Source organism: Ciconia boyciana, chromosome 8 (assembly GCF_034638445.1).
Source record: "Ciconia boyciana chromosome 8, ASM3463844v1, whole genome shotgun sequence".
NCBI lineage: Eukaryota > Metazoa > Chordata > Aves > Ciconiiformes > Ciconiidae > Ciconia > Ciconia boyciana.
This window is the reverse complement of record NC_132941.1, coordinates 16,201,421-16,220,099: the sequence shown is the minus strand read 5'-3', so window position 1 is coordinate 16,220,099 and position 18,679 is coordinate 16,201,421. Positions and strand designations below refer to the sequence as shown.

The window sequence follows — 18,679 nt, the reverse complement described above, 5'->3', positions numbered from 1 at the left end:
AGGCCTGTCCGTTTGTTAGATGTGCTCCAGCAATGGGTACTAGACTGATCAGAAAGCACCCCGATCCCAGACAGCCTTGGGTGAGAGGCACAAAGCCGGTGCAGCTCAATGCATGAGTGACAGCATAAGCCTTAGTGCCAAAGGTCCAAAAAGGAGGCGAGTCTTGTGCGCTGGCCCTGAGCCAGATTGCAGGTGTGGACTTCAGCATTTCAGATGATCAGCTCTTCCAGGAGCTGGGCTAAGGGAATGCCATAACCCTACACCGCTGTACACAGGCCTAGGCGCACTCACACCTTCAGCTGCAGCCTTGTGCATCTGTCATGAGCAGTACATTCCTCAGTAATCAAAGGAGTTACAACCAAAGGAGATTATTTCGTTTGAAAGAAACTGCAGAACAAACACCTATAACAGCATTTTTGAAATAGATTATCCTCTGTCTCCGTGTAATTACCTTGAAATAATTAAGACCACAAGAAAACACAGTTATGGATATGCAATGTCCTTGCCCGTTAAGATGTTAACGATCATGCTGCTATGGCTATATGCTGGTTCCTGATGTTGAGAATGCTGAAGAGAGGGAAGTAATTTGCATTGGAAAAATGGAAACTGCACTGAACTACCAGTGCCTCACCCTCTATGTACAAAGCATCTGTTGTCTTCTGCCTCTCAGCTCCCTGTCCCCAGGGCAAGATACTGAGCTATCAACATGACAAGGATCTGATGAAGAGAGGAAGAAAGAATTGCCCAGGCCCAGAGGAATGAATGGAGCGTCTGCATTTAGTATTCAGCATCTTTTCTGTTCTTTTCCCAGCTACTATTCTCTTCTCCACCTGAGGAAGGTAATATAGCCCAAGGCAAATGAGATACAACAACCACTTGTATTTGGATTTCTCTCAACTCAAGATTGGCTGCATGTTACACAATTCTTTTTGTGCAAAGGTGTCTTGTGCCTACAAACAATTGGCATTTCTGTATGAATCATCCACTGTCTTAACTCCTGGTTGTAATGCTGCTTTCAGAGTGGGTTTGCAGGTGGAGAATAGGTTTATCTTCAAAAACAGGAGCATGTTCCTTCACAAGTATGTCACCTACCCACTGGGCTGTCCCTTAGCAGTGGTCATTACTTGTTCCTGGTCATTCTGATGAGCAGAAATGTCTCCATTTAAATTCTGGTATGCAGCCAGCTGGTGGCCTTTGTGGTTTCAGCTGGGAAGGAGTTCATATACCTGTGAGATTCTCCTGGTTAGTGAGAAGTTGTGCCTTCTGGACTTCATTCCCCTTTGGGAAAAGGTGCGTACACAGGGCTGTCTAGTCACTGCAAGGCACAAACAGGAGAGCTGCTTTTCTAAGAACAGGCACAGAGACTAAACGTGTGCCACACTATGGGAAAGGACATCCCCTCCCATACGCTAGAGCATGAGAGAGTAAGGCATAATAACTGGATCTCTGGGAGAATTTGCAAGGTCTGCATCAGCTCTGAGAATTTTGATAATTTTGACGGAAATCTTATTGGTGCAGATGAGGAAAAGACTTGTCCATGGATAATACAAAGACAGATAATACAAATATAGTTTTCTCAGTTTTAGTCTACATTAGTAGCAGCTCTCCCCATTTCTTGGAAAATAGCAGCAGGCCATGTCTACCTGATTTACCAATATCTGTTTGAACAGGAGCATCTTCTACTTTTGGGCACATGCTCAAATTAAAATCCTCCAAGAAGGAATAACCTGCATGCACCGTTAGTAGTCTGCTTTTTTCGGATACTCTATGAATCATCTCCTTCGCCTCCCCCAGTGAGCAAGCTGCACAAGTGTACTAAGGAGTCTAATTTGTTTTCTGCCTTGCTAGTTGGCTGTGTATCCCATGCATCCACCTGCAGTCTCTTCAGCTCCTGTGTAGGCTGTGTGGTCCTATGTGCATAGTAAACATTTGAAAATACCTTATAATCTCCAAGCTCTGCCAAGGCTGACATGAGCATGTAGAAGTGAGACTCAAAAGAAAAAAAAAAATCAACAAATACTTCTCTTTGCATGAAAGCAACATTTGGAATAACTTTTTCTCCATCTCCAAAGCTCTGATACGCTACAGGGATTATGGAGCCAGCCACTAGTATTGAGTGAGCACCTGGTACCCCCAGGTAGGAAAAAGGAAGTTCAAGAGAAGATGTTGCAGCAATATGAGACATACACAGAAGGGCTGCAGAAAAGGTCAAAGTTACAGAATTATTTTTGGATGAAGACAGGATAAACAGATTTGGCATCTTCAGCTTGGACAAAAGACAATGGTGGGGAATGGGCAACAGAGGCATAGAAGATCATGACCGGTACGCAGAAGTGAATGGGAATGACTATTCATTATTTCCTACCCTTGGGAACAATGGATCTGAAGTAAACCAGGCACCACATTTATGCGCAAAATTAAATTATAGCAGAGGATATTCTGATTATGAAAAGTATAAATGCTCTCAAAAAGCAGCTGGATAAACTCATGGAACACAAGCTATGAGGGCTATAGAACATGAAGATATGTCTACAACTACTGATTCAGACAGTGGTTGAACTGTGGGTTTGCTTTCTTGACAACTCTCCTCTGACAGGACCTCTGACCACTATCTTTTCAGCCTCAACATGACAGACTCCCCACCAATAGTGGTAAAGGTGACAGGCTTCTAGCGAGCAACAGTTCTCCTCTGCTCTTAAAGGAGCTCTCATGCCCAGCATCTGTCCTTGCCTAGGACAAGCTCTGCATGTGTTTCTGGCTGCAGCTCATTATTCCACATCTGCCATTCTCTCTCACCCCCAAGAAGTGACAATCCATAGAGTCACTCCCTATTTCACTCCCTGAGAGAACAGGGAGAAATGTCTGCTTGGTTTCAGCTTGTCCCTGTTTGCCAGGACCCGTGACCTTACCTCCCTGGTTCTGATACAGTCTGAAGTAGATTTGCCACAGTTTACAGCTCTTTTTCCCTGCAAGGGTCATAGTACGCTGTTGTAAGCATTTCATGCTGTCTGTGGTTTGAACATGGTGCTAGCTTACAGAAACAGAATGGGGGAATAGAAAGTAAATCACTACTTGGGAATTAGTTTGACTAAAACAACAGTATTCTACTGATTTTTACAGTTAGATAGACTACACAAAAGGTATACACAGTCATACAGACTGCTCATAGACAATATACAATGTGGCGGCAGAACATAATCTGACCAGGATGCTGAGCTTTCAGTTCAAAACCTGCCAGCGCTTTGTGAATGCAATGATTCAAAGGCACAGCAGGTTAATTACAAGATGACACTACAGTATGAATATCTGGAGCAATAGCTATTGTGAAACAGCTGATATAATTACACAGAAACTGCAAAAAATTTAAAGTGTAGGCACCTTCTTCATTTTTTGCAGACTACCTTGTTCCACACCACCAGCATTACTGAAATGTTTTTTTTCCCAGGAGGCCCAAAGATCATTATGCTGTGGGAAAAAGGAAACAGGATGTCACAGAATCAACAGGACTTTATATGAAAAGCCCTTGGTCACAAAATGGGCAACAGAGCATACAATACATGGAGTAGGAAGTAGGTCTGCCCTCACAGAATAGCAGATCATAAAAGGATTCCTGCAGGAGTGAGTAGCCTGGTCTTACCTTAAAAAATTGCCTAAATGTAAGCATGATAAAAGGCTGATTTTTTTTTCATCAAAATCTCCTCTCCATCTTCAGGCTAACTGCTCACAGAGTCCAGAGGAAGAAGAAAAGTTCCAATAACACTTGATCAACTGGAATATTAATCCTGTGGGGTTTGGGAATAATTGCAGAGTTACAAATTGAACAAGAACTCACACCTGTGGTCATTAAGGTTATAAAGTCCCATTTGTATTGCTACAAAAATGAGGTGTTATAATTAACTTCTAATAGCCTTCACTTTCCGGGGGGATTAAAATCTATTCTGCCTTCATCATCCCTAAGGCATGAAATCCATTTATAGCAGAGATTATCAAATGGACAGACGCATGTAAAATATTTCAGGATCAGACTCAGTAAGACCTGTGGGCTTGATCACCTATTTTTCCTCAGAGCCGTTTCTTTTTTCTGCTAGCTTTCACCTTTGTATTCTACAGACACACACTTAGCTCAGCATCATGTAACTCTCACGCGCTCTTTTTTGGGCATTACAGCTAGCATGAAAATTTTAGCCTGCTAATGGTCATAAAACAGCTTGTTTAGGGGACGCATATCAGAAACCGAGCCCCCAAATTCAGTAGTCATAGGTCCCCTTATATGCAATATACAAACCAATATATAATATTTACAGTTCTTGTCTTGAGCAATAATTCATCTTTCACTGGCAAATACATCTTTGCTGCGTTTGGAACTACTGTGGTTTATAGTTACCCTTTTGAAGCAACATAACACATACAGCTATCTGAATGTCCAGCTTGGTTTAGCTACAAGCATCATATCACTTCTCAAACCTATCAATATAACTGTCACTTAACACTCTTGGTATGTGGCTAATACAGGATTAGTACAGAAACTCAGAGCCTCCCCTGCTGACCTCACATATACAAATTTATAATTAGGAATTCCCAAACCAGGAGTTTGAAATGTACAATATACATTTTATTTTGCAAAGCCCTCAGTACCCATTGCAGTACCCATTTTATGTGATTATTTCAGTTATGGTTGAATTGAATAAAAAAAGAAATTCCTGCAGTTACCTGCAATAACAGCTTGATTCCATCTTTACTGATAATGTAGAGTCACAGACAGTAACTGCAATAAATGTTTCTTTAAATGTTTTCTGCTTTTAATTGTTGTCCTGCTTCCTACTTAAAGTCCATCTTCCTGCTGAGGTTCCTAAAGTACTTTTTAACTATATATCAATAAAGTCACAAAATGCTAGATAGCTCAATAAATAATACAAGGCAATGTGCACTATCATTTCCTCTGGAAGAGACAGGAAAGACAAAAGAGAATGGGTTAGTCACTCAAAGCCTTATCTGGGCAAGAAGATAGAGCAAGTCCATCAAAGCCAGTCAAGTAATGATAATAGTAACAGGATTCTGCCATGTACCGTTATGCATATATATGTACGTTACTGTATTTCACACAGTTTGTGCACCTAGCAGTTAGAAAAGTGAGGATTACACCTGGTAGCTATGATTTGCAGACTCAGACTGTTAAAAAGCAATTTATAGTGAAAAAAAAGTTACTGCTAAAATTTTAAAGAAGGCTGCAAAGCCCTAGAAGGGCATGTTTTTCAGGAAAAAAAGAGATATTTTTAGCTTTATTTGGAAGGGCTTTTGATTTAGCATGTCTGTAAGTCATAATATTTACACAGCTATAGTAATGGCTTTTATCTTATTAAATAAAAAATAAAAGCTTGGACTTTACCAAAATCAACTGAGAGATTTGAAATGTATCAAGACAAATATAGGACAGTTTCATTTATCATGAATGAAAAAATAGCACTGTCATTTTTCAATCACAAATTCTTAGGTATTTAGATAGCATCATTTCAGATTTTGCTGAAGCATATAGGGCATCAATCCAGTTCTGATTCAGCAGAAAAAGTACCACCCCTTGATTCATCTTCACCATTTCCTCTTTCACGTAGGTCTCCCATTCAGTTAACAACTGGGTCACAGCCCATAGCAATGTGGCCCAAGACACACGTGCAATACTAGAAGCCTGTCATTCATTCTTCAGTTGTAGGTTTTGGTTTAGCCAGTCCACGCAAGCAGGACAGTTCAGCATAAATGTCATGTAAAAATAATGCAGCACAGGAGCAGCAGCATTGTTCACATAGGGGTGTGACTTGGCCAGGTCACATAATTGAACTGGTTAAGGTAGGTAGAAGAGTAGAAAACAGGCACGCCCCACCATTAGCACCACAGTTATATTGTTAGGTAGCTGCATTTAAAACCATATTCCACTCCCTGGAGATAATACCAAAGGATAGATCTCTTCCAAAAGACTGATTTCAGTATTGTCATTGTGGCAGGAAATAAGGAAATTTTAAAGGCAGAAATAAACTGTAGATTGCAAGTTCTTCTATAAGTGTACGAATGGACATATTTCAGGGAGTGGGAGCATTAAGGACAGGAAATCACTACATGTATTTGACTGACTTCTTTTAGCTTACAAAGGGGAAGACGAGACACATTTCACCTTTATTTCTCCACAGGAAAGGAAACATAGAAGAGGAAGAAGGGGAAGAACTATGTTCTGCTTCAGCTCTATTTTATGATAGTAGGCCAGAATAGCAAGTGGTGCACTTCAGCCCTGCTTCAGGGCAGAGGATGATGGAACATCTTTCTAACCAACAAAGCAACCAGGCATTTGTCTAGAACATCTGCATAGATGCTACAGAAGTTCTTGGTTGTCTGGCTTCCCCTTGTTTTAGACCCGATTTAGGGGTTAGACCTGGCTAAGGCCTCCCTTTTCCCCATCCCAGAATGATGCACATGGGAATTTAGCAGTTCTTAATGACTCTCCCAGCCCATTGCCTGTTCACACACATAGCTGGGACAGGGAGCTGTGCATAAAAGTTGTGAAGTACAAGTGGAAGATCTGGTTCTATTATTTATTTTCTTTCTACATACTAAAAAGAAGTTTATTAGAAGTCATATAAAAAGAAAATAAGGTGGAAGGGGAGGTATTTATTTTAACCATAAAATATCAGGTCATACTGACTCTTGATATCAGGGGACTTTCATCAGGAAAACTTTCGTCCCTCCAGCTCCAAAAAACATTCTAGCAAACCTATCTGTATCTACAGTATAAGGAAATTTTCTTATCCTGTGACCAAGAATTGTCTCATTTCCTTTGTGCATAAGTCATTACAATAATAGAAAAAGAAGTAAAGTTATAATCAATACAGAAGATATTGTTGGGCCTAACTGAAGTAAAGTTATTAGGAGGGAGTGTAGGGAGCACTAAATAGTTAAGGCTACTTACTAATAGATCAACCACAATGACTAAATATTACTTAGGGAAATGCCCCTCTAACGACAGACCCAGTCCTAGGAAGGAAATGCATTCACGCAGCTAACCACTTATATATTTGGTCACGCACTGTATCTGTGAATCTGGATGGCCACTCCCCAGATTTCCAGTGTGTCATCCTTCAGGCCACTTCAGCCCAGGAGGAGGAGTATGTTTTTCCTTCACCTGCATATGGTGCATCATCCAGTTAGCAAGAATGCAGGTGAGAGTAGCATGGTTCTGGGTCCTGATCACAGAGCAAGAGATTTGAACTATTCCAGGAAGGCACTTTCAAGAAATATTACAGACTTTGAAATAGATCAAACCAGTATCAGTGACTTGGACCAGTAGAGCAGGATTTCCTGACATTCTGCCTGCTTGATGATAATGTGAAATCTAAATAAACCTGTGGCTTTTGAATGACAAAGGCTGGTCTACAAAAGGAAATAAACCAGTTTTGCAAGATCACCCATAATTCAGAAATTAAAGTTTCTACTATGAAATTAAATTGTTTCTGCAGTGGAACTATTCCCATCTCTAGAGAAAACCACAACAAAAAGTAGTGAGTACTTGATCAAAAGACCTTTGAAATGACTTGAAAGACCCATTCACTTCCATTGGGTTTTGTCTTATTCCGTAAATTTATTCCGATCAGGAGATTTGGATGGCAGAAGTCTCCATAAAATTCTTTCCCTGCATTTCAGAATGTGCCTAAAATTTTACTGTGCCTAACGTAACTACTTGAATCCAAGGGAAACGCAGAAAAAAAAAAATACACAGAAAGCCATGCACAGTGACTATATTATGACAAACTCTTTGCAGGGTCTGGGGAAGGCTGGTTCTCTTTCACATCACCCTTAACTCCATTTTATCTTACTCTTTCTATTCAGATGCCTGGCCCTGTCTCTAGTGCTTTTGACATGACTTTGTAAAAAGATTTCAAACTATGTCTGTTGATAAAGTCTTTAGTTGCCCAAATTAATTTTAATAATATATATTTAGTTTTGTAGATATAGATTTCTGAAAGGTGTCATTAGCATTAACTTGAAAATTGAATTTCCCTGAACGATTAACTGCTATTCTTTCTCTTTCTCATAACTTCACCATGCTTAGGCATTTTGCTGCACTTCTGGCCTACCCAGATTACTTCTTCAAGAAGTTTATTTATTATAGGTTAATAGAGCACCATTCCCACCTCTGGAAATCTTTGAGAGTAGTTACCTGAAAGCTTGAAAAGCTACCGGAGTGGCTGGACTGAGTAACACATGGGATTCTATTAGGCCTCCTTGAGTTGGCCTAATAGGGCACATATCCTATACCTTGCTTGGGCAGAATCTCATCTTCACCTGGCAGGAGGAAACAGAAATGGCATATCTCAAGAGACATATTTAAATTCTTCCCTGTTGCAGGTTTGTTTTTTGCATAAGCATTTCAGCATGGAAAGCGAGCACTGTAGGGCTGCTATATGTATTCCAAAATGCAGCTTCTGCAAGGGGCGTTCTTTTCCCATTAGCTTTGTCTAAGTATAGCTCACTAAGCTTTTTTTTAAGTGCACACAAACACAGTCACATGCGTGACTTGATTAACAATGTCTTTTAGTTAGTACAACTTAATCTTGCTGATTTTAGAACTGCAGTATTCTAATGTAAGCAGAGAAAGCAGATACAAGAGGGGTATGGATAGTGAGGAATGCTTAGAACAGACCTGTCTGGAACACCTATTCTCCCTGCTGCAGAACAAGAACATAAAGACACAAAAAATCACCAAAAGACAATTGCCCTACTTCTGCTCTCATTTTTACTAGCATCTGTCTGATAATAACTGAGAAGTAAACGGAGGTGTTCTGGATATTAATGTGGGTTAATAGAATTAAAGTAGTACAAAGGAATATCTTATTACTTTTTATAATTAACCTGGAGATCCATTGCTGCCACAGGTCACTGAACAAAGAAGTTACTAGCATTGAAGGAAGAGATACATACAGATATGTACACAGGGTCAGGTTTGGGTCAGACAAAATGGTGAGCTAGCTAGCATAAAATCAGCCAGAGCTATCAATCAGGTTTACCCCATGGCTAGCAATGATCAGAGAGAGACTGACAGTAGTCTCCTGTGACATAACTGACAATAGACATGTGGGGAAGGAAAGGAGGGGATTTGCTTTCCTATGGGGCCCTGGGAATTGGCCACTGTTGAAAACAGGACGTTAGACCATCACTCTGCCCCTGGAAATTTCTATATTTTTACCTTTTAGAGAAATATTTACCAAATGATTAATATAGTAACACAAGACCCAATCCTCCGCCCTCTAAAATCAATAGCAAAATTCCCAGTAATTTCTACAGACATTGCACAGAGACTATAATATACTAATACATTAATAGCATGCACTGCATACTTTGAAAACACCTGATGATTGTTCATTTTCTAGCTCATTTTATTTGAGAAAATTTGGGGGAGTAACAAGCACTTTAGAAATCTTCAGTCCGCTATCCTATTGACACACAGTGTACTTTTGCTAAAGCATTAGAATGAAAAGTACACCAAAATATTCTGACAGCAGACAGGCTGGCAAGCTCTTAAGGAGGAGTTTTGTTACATTTCCCACTTCTCCTCATATTACTGGAGTTATAGAATCTCTACGAATTTTGAGGTTCTCCTGTGTTGATATGCATGTTTAGTATTTTGATGAATTAACAAGAGAAAGAAAATACTTAGACAAAAAGATCCCACAGAATTAAACATTGGACAAAAATCGTTGAAGTGGCCTCCAGAATTGTATTTCTGCTGAGCATTTCTGTCCCGTCCTTCAGGAGACAATGTTAAAGCAGATTTCTCAATAGAATATTGTTTTCCTTTCCTTGGCTTATGCAAGGGCCAGTGGCCAATGTAGGCATAAATTGCAATGGAAGATGGGTATAACTAGAACACTTTCCAGGTCCTACCCAGTTGGCCAAATCTTCTTATTTAATGGTATGCCTTTTCTGCATAAATCTGCTATAACCATAAACAGGATCTCATCCTCACGTTTGGAATCATTTCAGCATAAAGGTGATTCTCTGATGGCAATGGAAGGATCTAGAAAAATAATCAGTTGAAACATATTTGGATATTTGGCTGAAGTTTTGACCCTGATGGGAACCTGACATTAACTTCCACATCTCTAGGTTGGATTTTTGCAATGCAGGACAACCACACAAACATACAGATGAACACCAGCATTAACGATACCCGAAATAAGGTGAGGGGTTTTTTTGCATGCTTGCTACTGGCCAACGTCCACAGATTTCTTGAGTGCATATTGTCATCCACATAGCTTTAAGATTGTTTGGAATCTGTTTCTGTATTGCCAAAATAGCACTGCTGGCATAGTTCAAATGTCTTTTGTTTGTTTCCCCCATCTACAGAACCTATACAATTTATTCAGTTTTAACCTCTTGTGGCCGATGTTGTTTATTCATTTTGTATTAATACCGCAGGCGTTTGGCGTAGTTTCCACAGATCCCATCGAATTCTCTGGAAAGTTTTCAGCCTGTGGTTAGATTGCTCTTTGCCTGACAGTACCAGAAATAGCTGCAGTATAGAGGTCAGGTTCCTTGGCTACCTTTAAGTTAGCATGTTTGGCTACCAGCAAGCACTTTGCAACAGCAACACAAAGGTTATAATTCACTGACTTACCCTGTTTATGTAGATATAACTTGCATTGCACTGTTTCTGTAGCCCCATATGGTCTAGACACTTATAATTGCTTTGGATGAATTTTTAGCTGTCTTTTGGTAAATACCATCTGATCATTTTAATGTAAAACCTTCTGTGCTGGTTTTGGCTGGGATAGAGTTAATTTCTTCCTAGTAGCTGGTATAACACTGTGGTTTGGATTTAGTATCAGAATAATGTGATAACACACTGATGTTTTAGCTGTTGCTAAGTAGTGCTGATACTAGTCAAGGACTTTTCAGCTTCCCATGCTCTGCCAGGTGCACAAGAAGCTGGGAGGGGGCACAGCCAAGATAGTTGATCCAAACTGGCCAAAGGGCTATTCCATACCATATGATGCCATGCTCAGTATATAAACAGGGGAAGTTGGCCAGGGGGCAGCGATCGCTGCTCGGGGACAGGCTGGGCGTTGGTCAGTAGGTGGTGAGCAATTGCATTGTGCATCACTTGTTTTGTACATTCTTTTATTATTATTTTCTCCTCCTCTGCTGTCCTATTAAACTGTCTTTATCTCAACCCACAGGTTTTACCTTTTTTCCGATTCTCTCCCCCATCCCACTGGGGGTGGGAGGAGGGGGGAGGGTGAGCGAGCGGCTGTGTGGTGCTTGGTTGCTGACTGGGTTTAAATCATGACACCTTCCAAAAAGATTATGTTTTCCCTGTGTGGAAATTCTGAGGTTTCCCTTGGGCTAGAACAGCATGATTTTGTACAGAGCTTGGTGATACAAGTGGGGAACCTGTTCAAGTAGAAATTGTGATCTTGTTAACCTATAAAATTTTACAGATTCCTGAGGGCATGGCTAGTGTAGGCCACCAGTAAATAAACCACACACATTTCACCACAGTTCATTCTGTCCTGTGTGAATTCTGGAAAAGTGAAGGAACTCTTAGGGCCCACATTGTGAAATGGTGACTGCTCAAAACTCACTAGTCTGCAGATGTCATATTCTGCACATCACGAACAGTATCTTTGCAACTAGACTGGCCACTGGTGTTGATCCATATTCCAGTAAGCAAACATAAAAGAGATCATGTTTTCAGTGAAAGAGAGAGATACTAGGATCTTATCAAAAGGGAAACTTTGTCTTATAAAAAGGGAAACTTCTGAGAAAGATCACAAGAAGAAGTGTAAACACTCCAGTCCCCTAATGAAAGCATGAACTTTTCTTACTGCTTATACTTTTCTTACATTGCTGACATCTTCCTAGGTCAGTGCCTGAAGTTAAGTGGAATGAACCCAGGTCTAAAGCAGCATTGAAAATCATTTGTTTGAGAATATGTTAAAATGTTGAGGCAAAAGACAACTTGGTTTCCAATAAATTCTTTCTGTCCAGCCATAGTCACGAACTACCTCATATTGCCTCCCAGATCATCACTCAGTATTATGCATAGTACAAATGTCCAGACTGCATCAGAGCTGCTGTCTATCTTGTCTATCAGTGGCCAGTTTCAGAAAGATATGTAAGAACTTCACAGGAGATAGATGTTAATTATCCTCCCACTCCCTCTAAATACCTCCCTGGATTTCTCACCATTAGAGACTAGCTTACTTCCTGAACTATAGGTTAAGTAACTCCCGCTGACACATTTTCATGAATAATGGGTATTCTTACCAGCTATGAACTTTTGTTTCTTGCTAAATTATCAGCAGCAGCACCAGCATGTCTAATCATGCTGTATAAAAAAGTACCAATTTTGATTCTCCTTGCTCCATTCTGGTGATTGTCTCCTTGTTACAGTGTTACAAAACGGTAAAGAGTAGATGATATCTATGCTCTTTCTGTCCTTCATAAATTAGTTTCTCCAGACTCAGGACCACTCAGTTTTCTGTCCTCTGAGTAAGAATCAGTAAGTATGATGCAATAGTATCTGAGTACTACATACAGCAGCAGCACTTTTATAGGAAAGCACCATACCTCTTCTCATATTAGTCACTTCATGCACCTTAACATCTTGAATGCTATTTTGACTGTGGTTCTATACTGAAAAGGATCTTTGTACAGAAAGTGACCTGCTGCTCAACAGACTACTTCCTGAATGGCAACCTGGCTGTTCTGTATTGTATTTAATCACTGGAGAATTGATATCCAAGGAGGATTAAATAATTTCCCCCATCTTGCAAGAAACTTGTGCTCTGGCAGGAGCTCAATCTCAAGATTCCAACGCTTTGAGATACCCTTTAGCTTGTCAATCCCTCTTTTAGGTTGGTTTATTTATGAACCCTCTTTCCAGAGGGAGCATCACAATTGGTTCCATACCAGTTGCTGCCTGGGAAAACAAGACAAAAAGTGCACTATTAGGGCATAATTAACACAAGTCAACAGGGAGGCTGCAATACCTCAGCTGCAATGACAGCCACAGCAGGACTCCCTGGCTGCTTAGCAGTGCAGAGGGATGAATGTTGCCATCCTCACTATATTGAAGGATGCCAGCAACAAAATAAGGCAGTAGTGCCACTGGGCAATTTATCACCCCCATGGAAAGTAGTCACCAGCTTCATGGATATGTGTGAGATTTTTTGCAACAAACCCCTGTATTTTGGCAAAATGCATATAGTCATGGTATACAGAGGGCATCGCGTCGTTAAACACAATTCACGATGTATTAAAACATACCTGCAAAATGGGATCAAGACCCCCGTTTGCAGGAGGACCGTGAGACTACGGCGGGCCCCACCCGGCTACCGCCACCAGCACCGCCCGCTCTCTGCTGCCACCTGCGGGGCGCGCTCCCCCGGGCGCCCTTGGTGATAACGAGGACTTCTCTGAGGCATCTTAGTCGTGACTGCAGTTCCCGCGCTTAAGACTTCCCAACGTTTTCCGCGGAAAAATAGTCCTTCTCTCTCCAGAAAACTTGCACCAGCTTTCCCTTTTTGTGGCCTTTTTTTTTGTCCCCCATTTTTCTCAAGACCCAGAAATATCTAGCTCTGCTAAGCACAGAAAAGTTTCAGAGGAGCAGCAGTTAATGGGTATCAATCTCCCTTTTCCCCTCCATATTACTTCTAAATTTGTAAAAATTATAAAGGTGATGAGAAAAATTGCACTGACTAGATGAAGTGCCAATCAAAGTGAAAACGTGCTGCTTTTATCTCATGCTCTGCACTCAGTCGCAGAGCACCCTCAAAAGGCCTCACAACTGGTCTCTGGCAGCTGTGCACACTCATGTTTGGAGTCAGCAGCATGTCACTGCATGTATGCTTCAGGAAAGTGTAATTGCAGTTTGTGCAGTGGGTATCACCAGCATGCTCTGTGGCTGCTTGGTATCTTTATATTCTTGAGAAGAAAAGCTAAAATAACAAGACTTATAAAAGTATGTGGAATCAAAGCTCAATTACCTGATATCTGATGCTCTAGGCTTGGCAGGTATAGCAATACTGGTCTATTTAATCACTCAGTGTGGGGAACTACTCTATCCAGGAGTTACTCATCCTGTGCACTAGTGGTAAGCTTGACGCCATATAGAACAAATCTAGGCAGACTCCCCACCCCACTGAGTTTCCAAGTATTCAATTCCTTCCTGCCACCCGCACTGCCCTTCAGATGTAACTGCTAACGTCATTCATTTGATGGCACACTGACATCTATGGATGCTGCAGTTTATACACAGGCTCCTGAGGCTTGTGTCATCCCACTTTGAGGCATAAGCACATTTCCTGGAAACAGCACTATGAAGCTTTACAGTAAAAGCCCTTCAGGTGAATACAAACACATTGCAACAAGAGGCTAGGTAAGCAGTAATTGCACAAGTATAAAAAGCTCATTATTTTGCTCAAATAAGCTGAAAGATAGGTGTTTAATGTCATGCCCACAGTGCGTCACGACGTTTCCTGTACTACCAGCCTGGCAACGTCACCACAGCAGACTGCAGATACTGACTGTCTCTCACTTTACCTGTGGACACAAGGTAAGCTAAAAACATAATAAAATCCCATACATGTAGTCAAGGTTTCACCCATGACAGGGAAGACCCAACAGACACCTAGAGAACACAACAAGGAGAAAAACTTCCTCAGGCTCAGTTTTGTAGGTTTTTTTCTCTGACCAAAACAAAAAACAAAGCAAACCCCCCTGAAACGCCAAACTTGCCCAAAAAAGCAAAACGTCCCAACAGCCACGTATCAAACAGCCAGACCTTTCTGTCAGCACCTGGGAACTTGTCTTTGCTGTGAATAAGCTAAAGTTAACTCGATGTTTTCCAAACATCTGGTGGTCAGGACTCCTCATTTCCTCTCTGCCCTGGTGCATTTAATGCCATGCATTGGGTCTTCCAACAGAGTGTCTGCACTTGTCACTGATGAAGGAAGGACCACAGCTGGGAAGTGCAAGAGAGACCATCAGCCAGGTACTATGTTAGAAAGCACACCACAGCATAGCACAAATTGGTAGTCCTGAAATACTTACCTGCACCTTTGCAGGGCTACTGTGCAGTAAGTAGCTAGCCCAGCAGGGACAGTGCTCACGCTTGCTTCATGGTAGTTGTCACAGGGTGGCAGGTCTGATGAAAATCCAGTTTTGTCTTTGAAAAAATACTTTCATGAGACCTCTTGCAAACATATACTTGTTGACATATACACGTCTTTAAATGGAACTTGTTTATTTTAAAAACAAATAGCTGAGTTTGTGAGCATTTTGAGTTGATTTGTTATGTATGTACAAACTTACAGCTACCTTTCTCCTGCAGACAATATGAAGGACTCTAGCTTAATGAGTAGGGGTTTCCCAATGCCACTATAGCTCATTTTCTCAGTAGATAAGCCAGCGATAGCTATAAGGGCAGACGAGGAAAGGAGGTTGATTAAGTAGACTGCAGTTTTCCTTCTGCCATCCCCACTCCACATCAATAGTATCAGTGTGGTACATGCATACAGGAGGCTCACCATGTGCACACCTACAAAGATTCCTTTCCCCTCATATGGGTAGCAGCTGTAGTGACCCTATTTCTTACTCATTCTTTTCTCTTCTCTGCTTATCCCACAATGCTTATTAAACTCAGTGCATCTGAAAAAGTTTCGTAGCAAAAACTGAAGAGATTAATTCTCTTGAGCTCTGCAGGAGGCTCAGACTGCCCTTGGACATCCTGACAAATATTTATTGTCAGGTATGCGGTATCACATAGAGCACCACACAGACCGTGGTCTTCCATTGTGACTCTTAGTAATGCTTAAGAAGTTCACAGTTTGGAGAGACATTTTGATCTGAATTGTGAATTTGATCTTATCTTTAAAATAGCTGGATACCACACACAATATGTACTGAAATAGCAAGGCACAGTGAGCTGTGTTTAAAGTAAACAGAGCCTGATTCAGGAAGCTTCCTTACTTTGGTTGGCTTATGTTACAGTTTTTACATAGTTTTATTGGACTTAATTTATTTTTTCCTTCTCTCTTTTCATAGCCATTCTACCCATTACGCAATAAACTATTTTCTTATTTGAAGAAAAACAAACTTGAAACTCCCCCTAAAGCAGGGAAACCTAGACTTATGTCTGTCATTCTGCAGCAAAGACACTCCACAGAGCCTGCTGGTTACTGCAGAGCCAGCACAAGACCTTCAATCTCAGATGTGTGGCAGGTAAAACGGCTCCCCAGCTCCCCACCTGGAAAGCATTGCAGCATATCACAGACTGCAGGGCAAAGGGCTAAACACAGCACAGAAAGCAGATATGCTGAAAAACCAGATTCACTGAAAAACCCTTGGCATTTCCTCCTAACATTCTTATCCAGGAATTTTCAATGCAGACACTGTATCAAGTTTTCAAGGTCTAGTTTTGCGCTTCATTTTCTAGGCATGTTGACAAAAGTACAAGGAGGTCAAGGACTGAAGCAGCAGCTCAAATGGATTAGAAACCAGAATCCTCCTGGTTCCCAGTGCTCTACTTCGAACTATTAGACCACTCTGTCTCCTCTGGATGGTTCAGCTTCCTTTGTTTTCCTTTTGATAAAGTGTTTAAAAGACAAATTAGGAGGATTGTTGGGACCCTGTGAAAAAGCTCTTTTATACAGCAGATATCCAAGAAAATGCCAGAACTCAGATGAAGGTGGTCTGCACTGGGAAGGATTTACAGTAACCACAGTGTGACCATAGCTGCTGAATATGTGCATCAATTTTAAACAGTCGGGATTATGTTTTCAGGCAGGCACCAAATCAGCTGATACAGCACTTGCAGCGATGCACACTCCTCTCTCTCTGCCTTCAGAGTGTGTGTGTGCACACATGTATTTGCTCTTGCATGCTCTAGTCACGAATACCCAATAAGTCCTTTTTCCTTAAATAGTATTTGCTGTACTTTAACCAAAAGACTTGAAGAACAAAATTAAAAGTATACCAGTCTCAATCTCATCTGTAGTACAGAAATCACATGCTGGCAGCCTGAGCCAAAACAAGTTCCAGGTCTCAGTCCTTATCTCCCAGGAAAATAAAGGCCAGGCTAGGCTGAGAATAGCCAGCCCTGTGGGTATGAGAAGTGAACTTTTAGTCAACAGCTCAGCTCTCCTATGCACAGTGGAACTGCTTTCTAGAAAAGTAAATTTAGTTTCTGGCACAGGCTGAGTTTTCCCAGGGACAAGTCCCAAACAGTCTCATCTCTCCACTCCAAGGGTAGCAATGTTTTCTTTCTCTCTCACAAAAAAACCCACAGTATTAAACATATCTTTGACAAAAAGCCAAATCCAAGGGAAAACACAGAACTACACACACAATTTCTTTCTGGAAAAAGGATAAGATAAAAAGTAAGCCACACAAAATAGATGCTTCTGATACTGGCAGGCACTTAGGTATCCAAGGTCTAAACATGCTGAAAGCATTTCTGCAAAACAGAAGTATACCCATGCTGCACAGGGTTATGCAGCTAATCAGTCTCCATTAACAGTGCATCCACAGAAATATCAGAAACATATGCTGATCCTTTTTCAGCACTATCATTTGTCTCAGCTGGACTCTCTTGAGAATCTTTGCTGCAAATGCATACAAGAAATAGGCATTTCTTAGCACGACTTCAATGTGCACTACTTCAATGTGCTCCCTACACCCTGATCTTAAACCTTTACAGTCTTTCCCTGGAAATAAAATCTTACATCCATCCCAGCCCAGATTAGGTATCTGTAGGTTTAAGATGGCTTAAGCAACATTCAGTGCCAGGCTCTTTAAGAGGAGTGAAGGGAAGGTCAAAATCAAATTAATCAGAACTGGATCCTGCATTGATCTTTCTTACTGTCTGTATTTTCTCCCTTACTTCACATTATGCCGTTGGTAGGTTTCATCCTAGCCAGACTGCATGCAACTGAAGTAAAACCACTGCTTGAAACTAGTAAAAATAGCTTTGTAACCTAATATATAAAGCATTGTGCAGAAAGCCCATTCTGCTGAAGAAGCAGAAGTACACAGAAAGCATAGAAAAACTCAAGTTACCTGTAATGAGTCCCTTCTCTGCACTCACATAGAAGTGTTCCTACAGTTTTCCTGTTGGCAGCCTGGGAGCTTAAACTTTAATCATTTACCTGTGCTCAGAATTTAAGTAAAATTTTCTTATTGCCTGTTCTTCTGCTAATGGCATGAAGCTTCAGGATCTGAATAAAATAGCAAATTGTTATTAGAAGTGAAGAAAAGATCAAGTGTTCCCTCTTACATAAAACATAGTCTCTGCCAACCTCACACGAGGTTCACTGGTACTAACTATTAAAGGGCTGTCACACTTCTGAGGTAGGTAAGCCCAATTCACTACTGCACTTGACCTTGTCTGTTGAACTTTACCGCCCTTCTTATTAAGAAAAACCTATAATACAAAACCCCCTTTCTATTCACTTCTATACCTTTTTCTCAATAGCCCAGTGCTCACAAATAAATTTTGAAATAACAACAAAGTTTTCCCCACTATAACATAGTAGGGTTAGAGGGTTAAACATGTGACCTAATCAGCACCTTATGCAAAAAAGAACAAATTAAATGTGTTATAAACCCTGGCAATCTCTTAAGAATGTTGCTCTTT

General features: G+C 40.9%; 1 protein-coding gene across 5 annotated transcripts in view; it reads right to left on the bottom strand.

The window, feature by feature from the left end:
- Nucleotides 1–18,679, bottom strand: part of MYZAP (myocardial zonula adherens protein) — an 84,913-nt gene that overhangs the window by 62,122 nt on the left and 4,112 nt on the right. The window contains exons 2-4 of one of the 5 annotated variants that reach the window (XM_072869237.1): nucleotides 18,103–18,260; nucleotides 15,097–15,211; nucleotides 14,842–15,007 (exon numbers count right to left, since the gene is read on the bottom strand). The exons of 2 other annotated variants lie outside the window; for them this stretch is intronic. In XM_072869237.1, coding sequence (XP_072725338.1) covers nucleotides 14,842–14,940 — 99 coding nt within the window. In that variant the 5' untranslated portion in view covers nucleotides 14,941–15,007; nucleotides 15,097–15,211; nucleotides 18,103–18,260. Of the gene's footprint in view, nucleotides 1–3,378; nucleotides 3,407–14,841; nucleotides 15,008–15,096; nucleotides 15,212–15,363; nucleotides 15,753–18,102; nucleotides 18,261–18,679 lie in introns of those variants that run through there. 2 more of the 5 variants (XM_072869232.1, XM_072869233.1) reach the window with 2 other exon arrangements.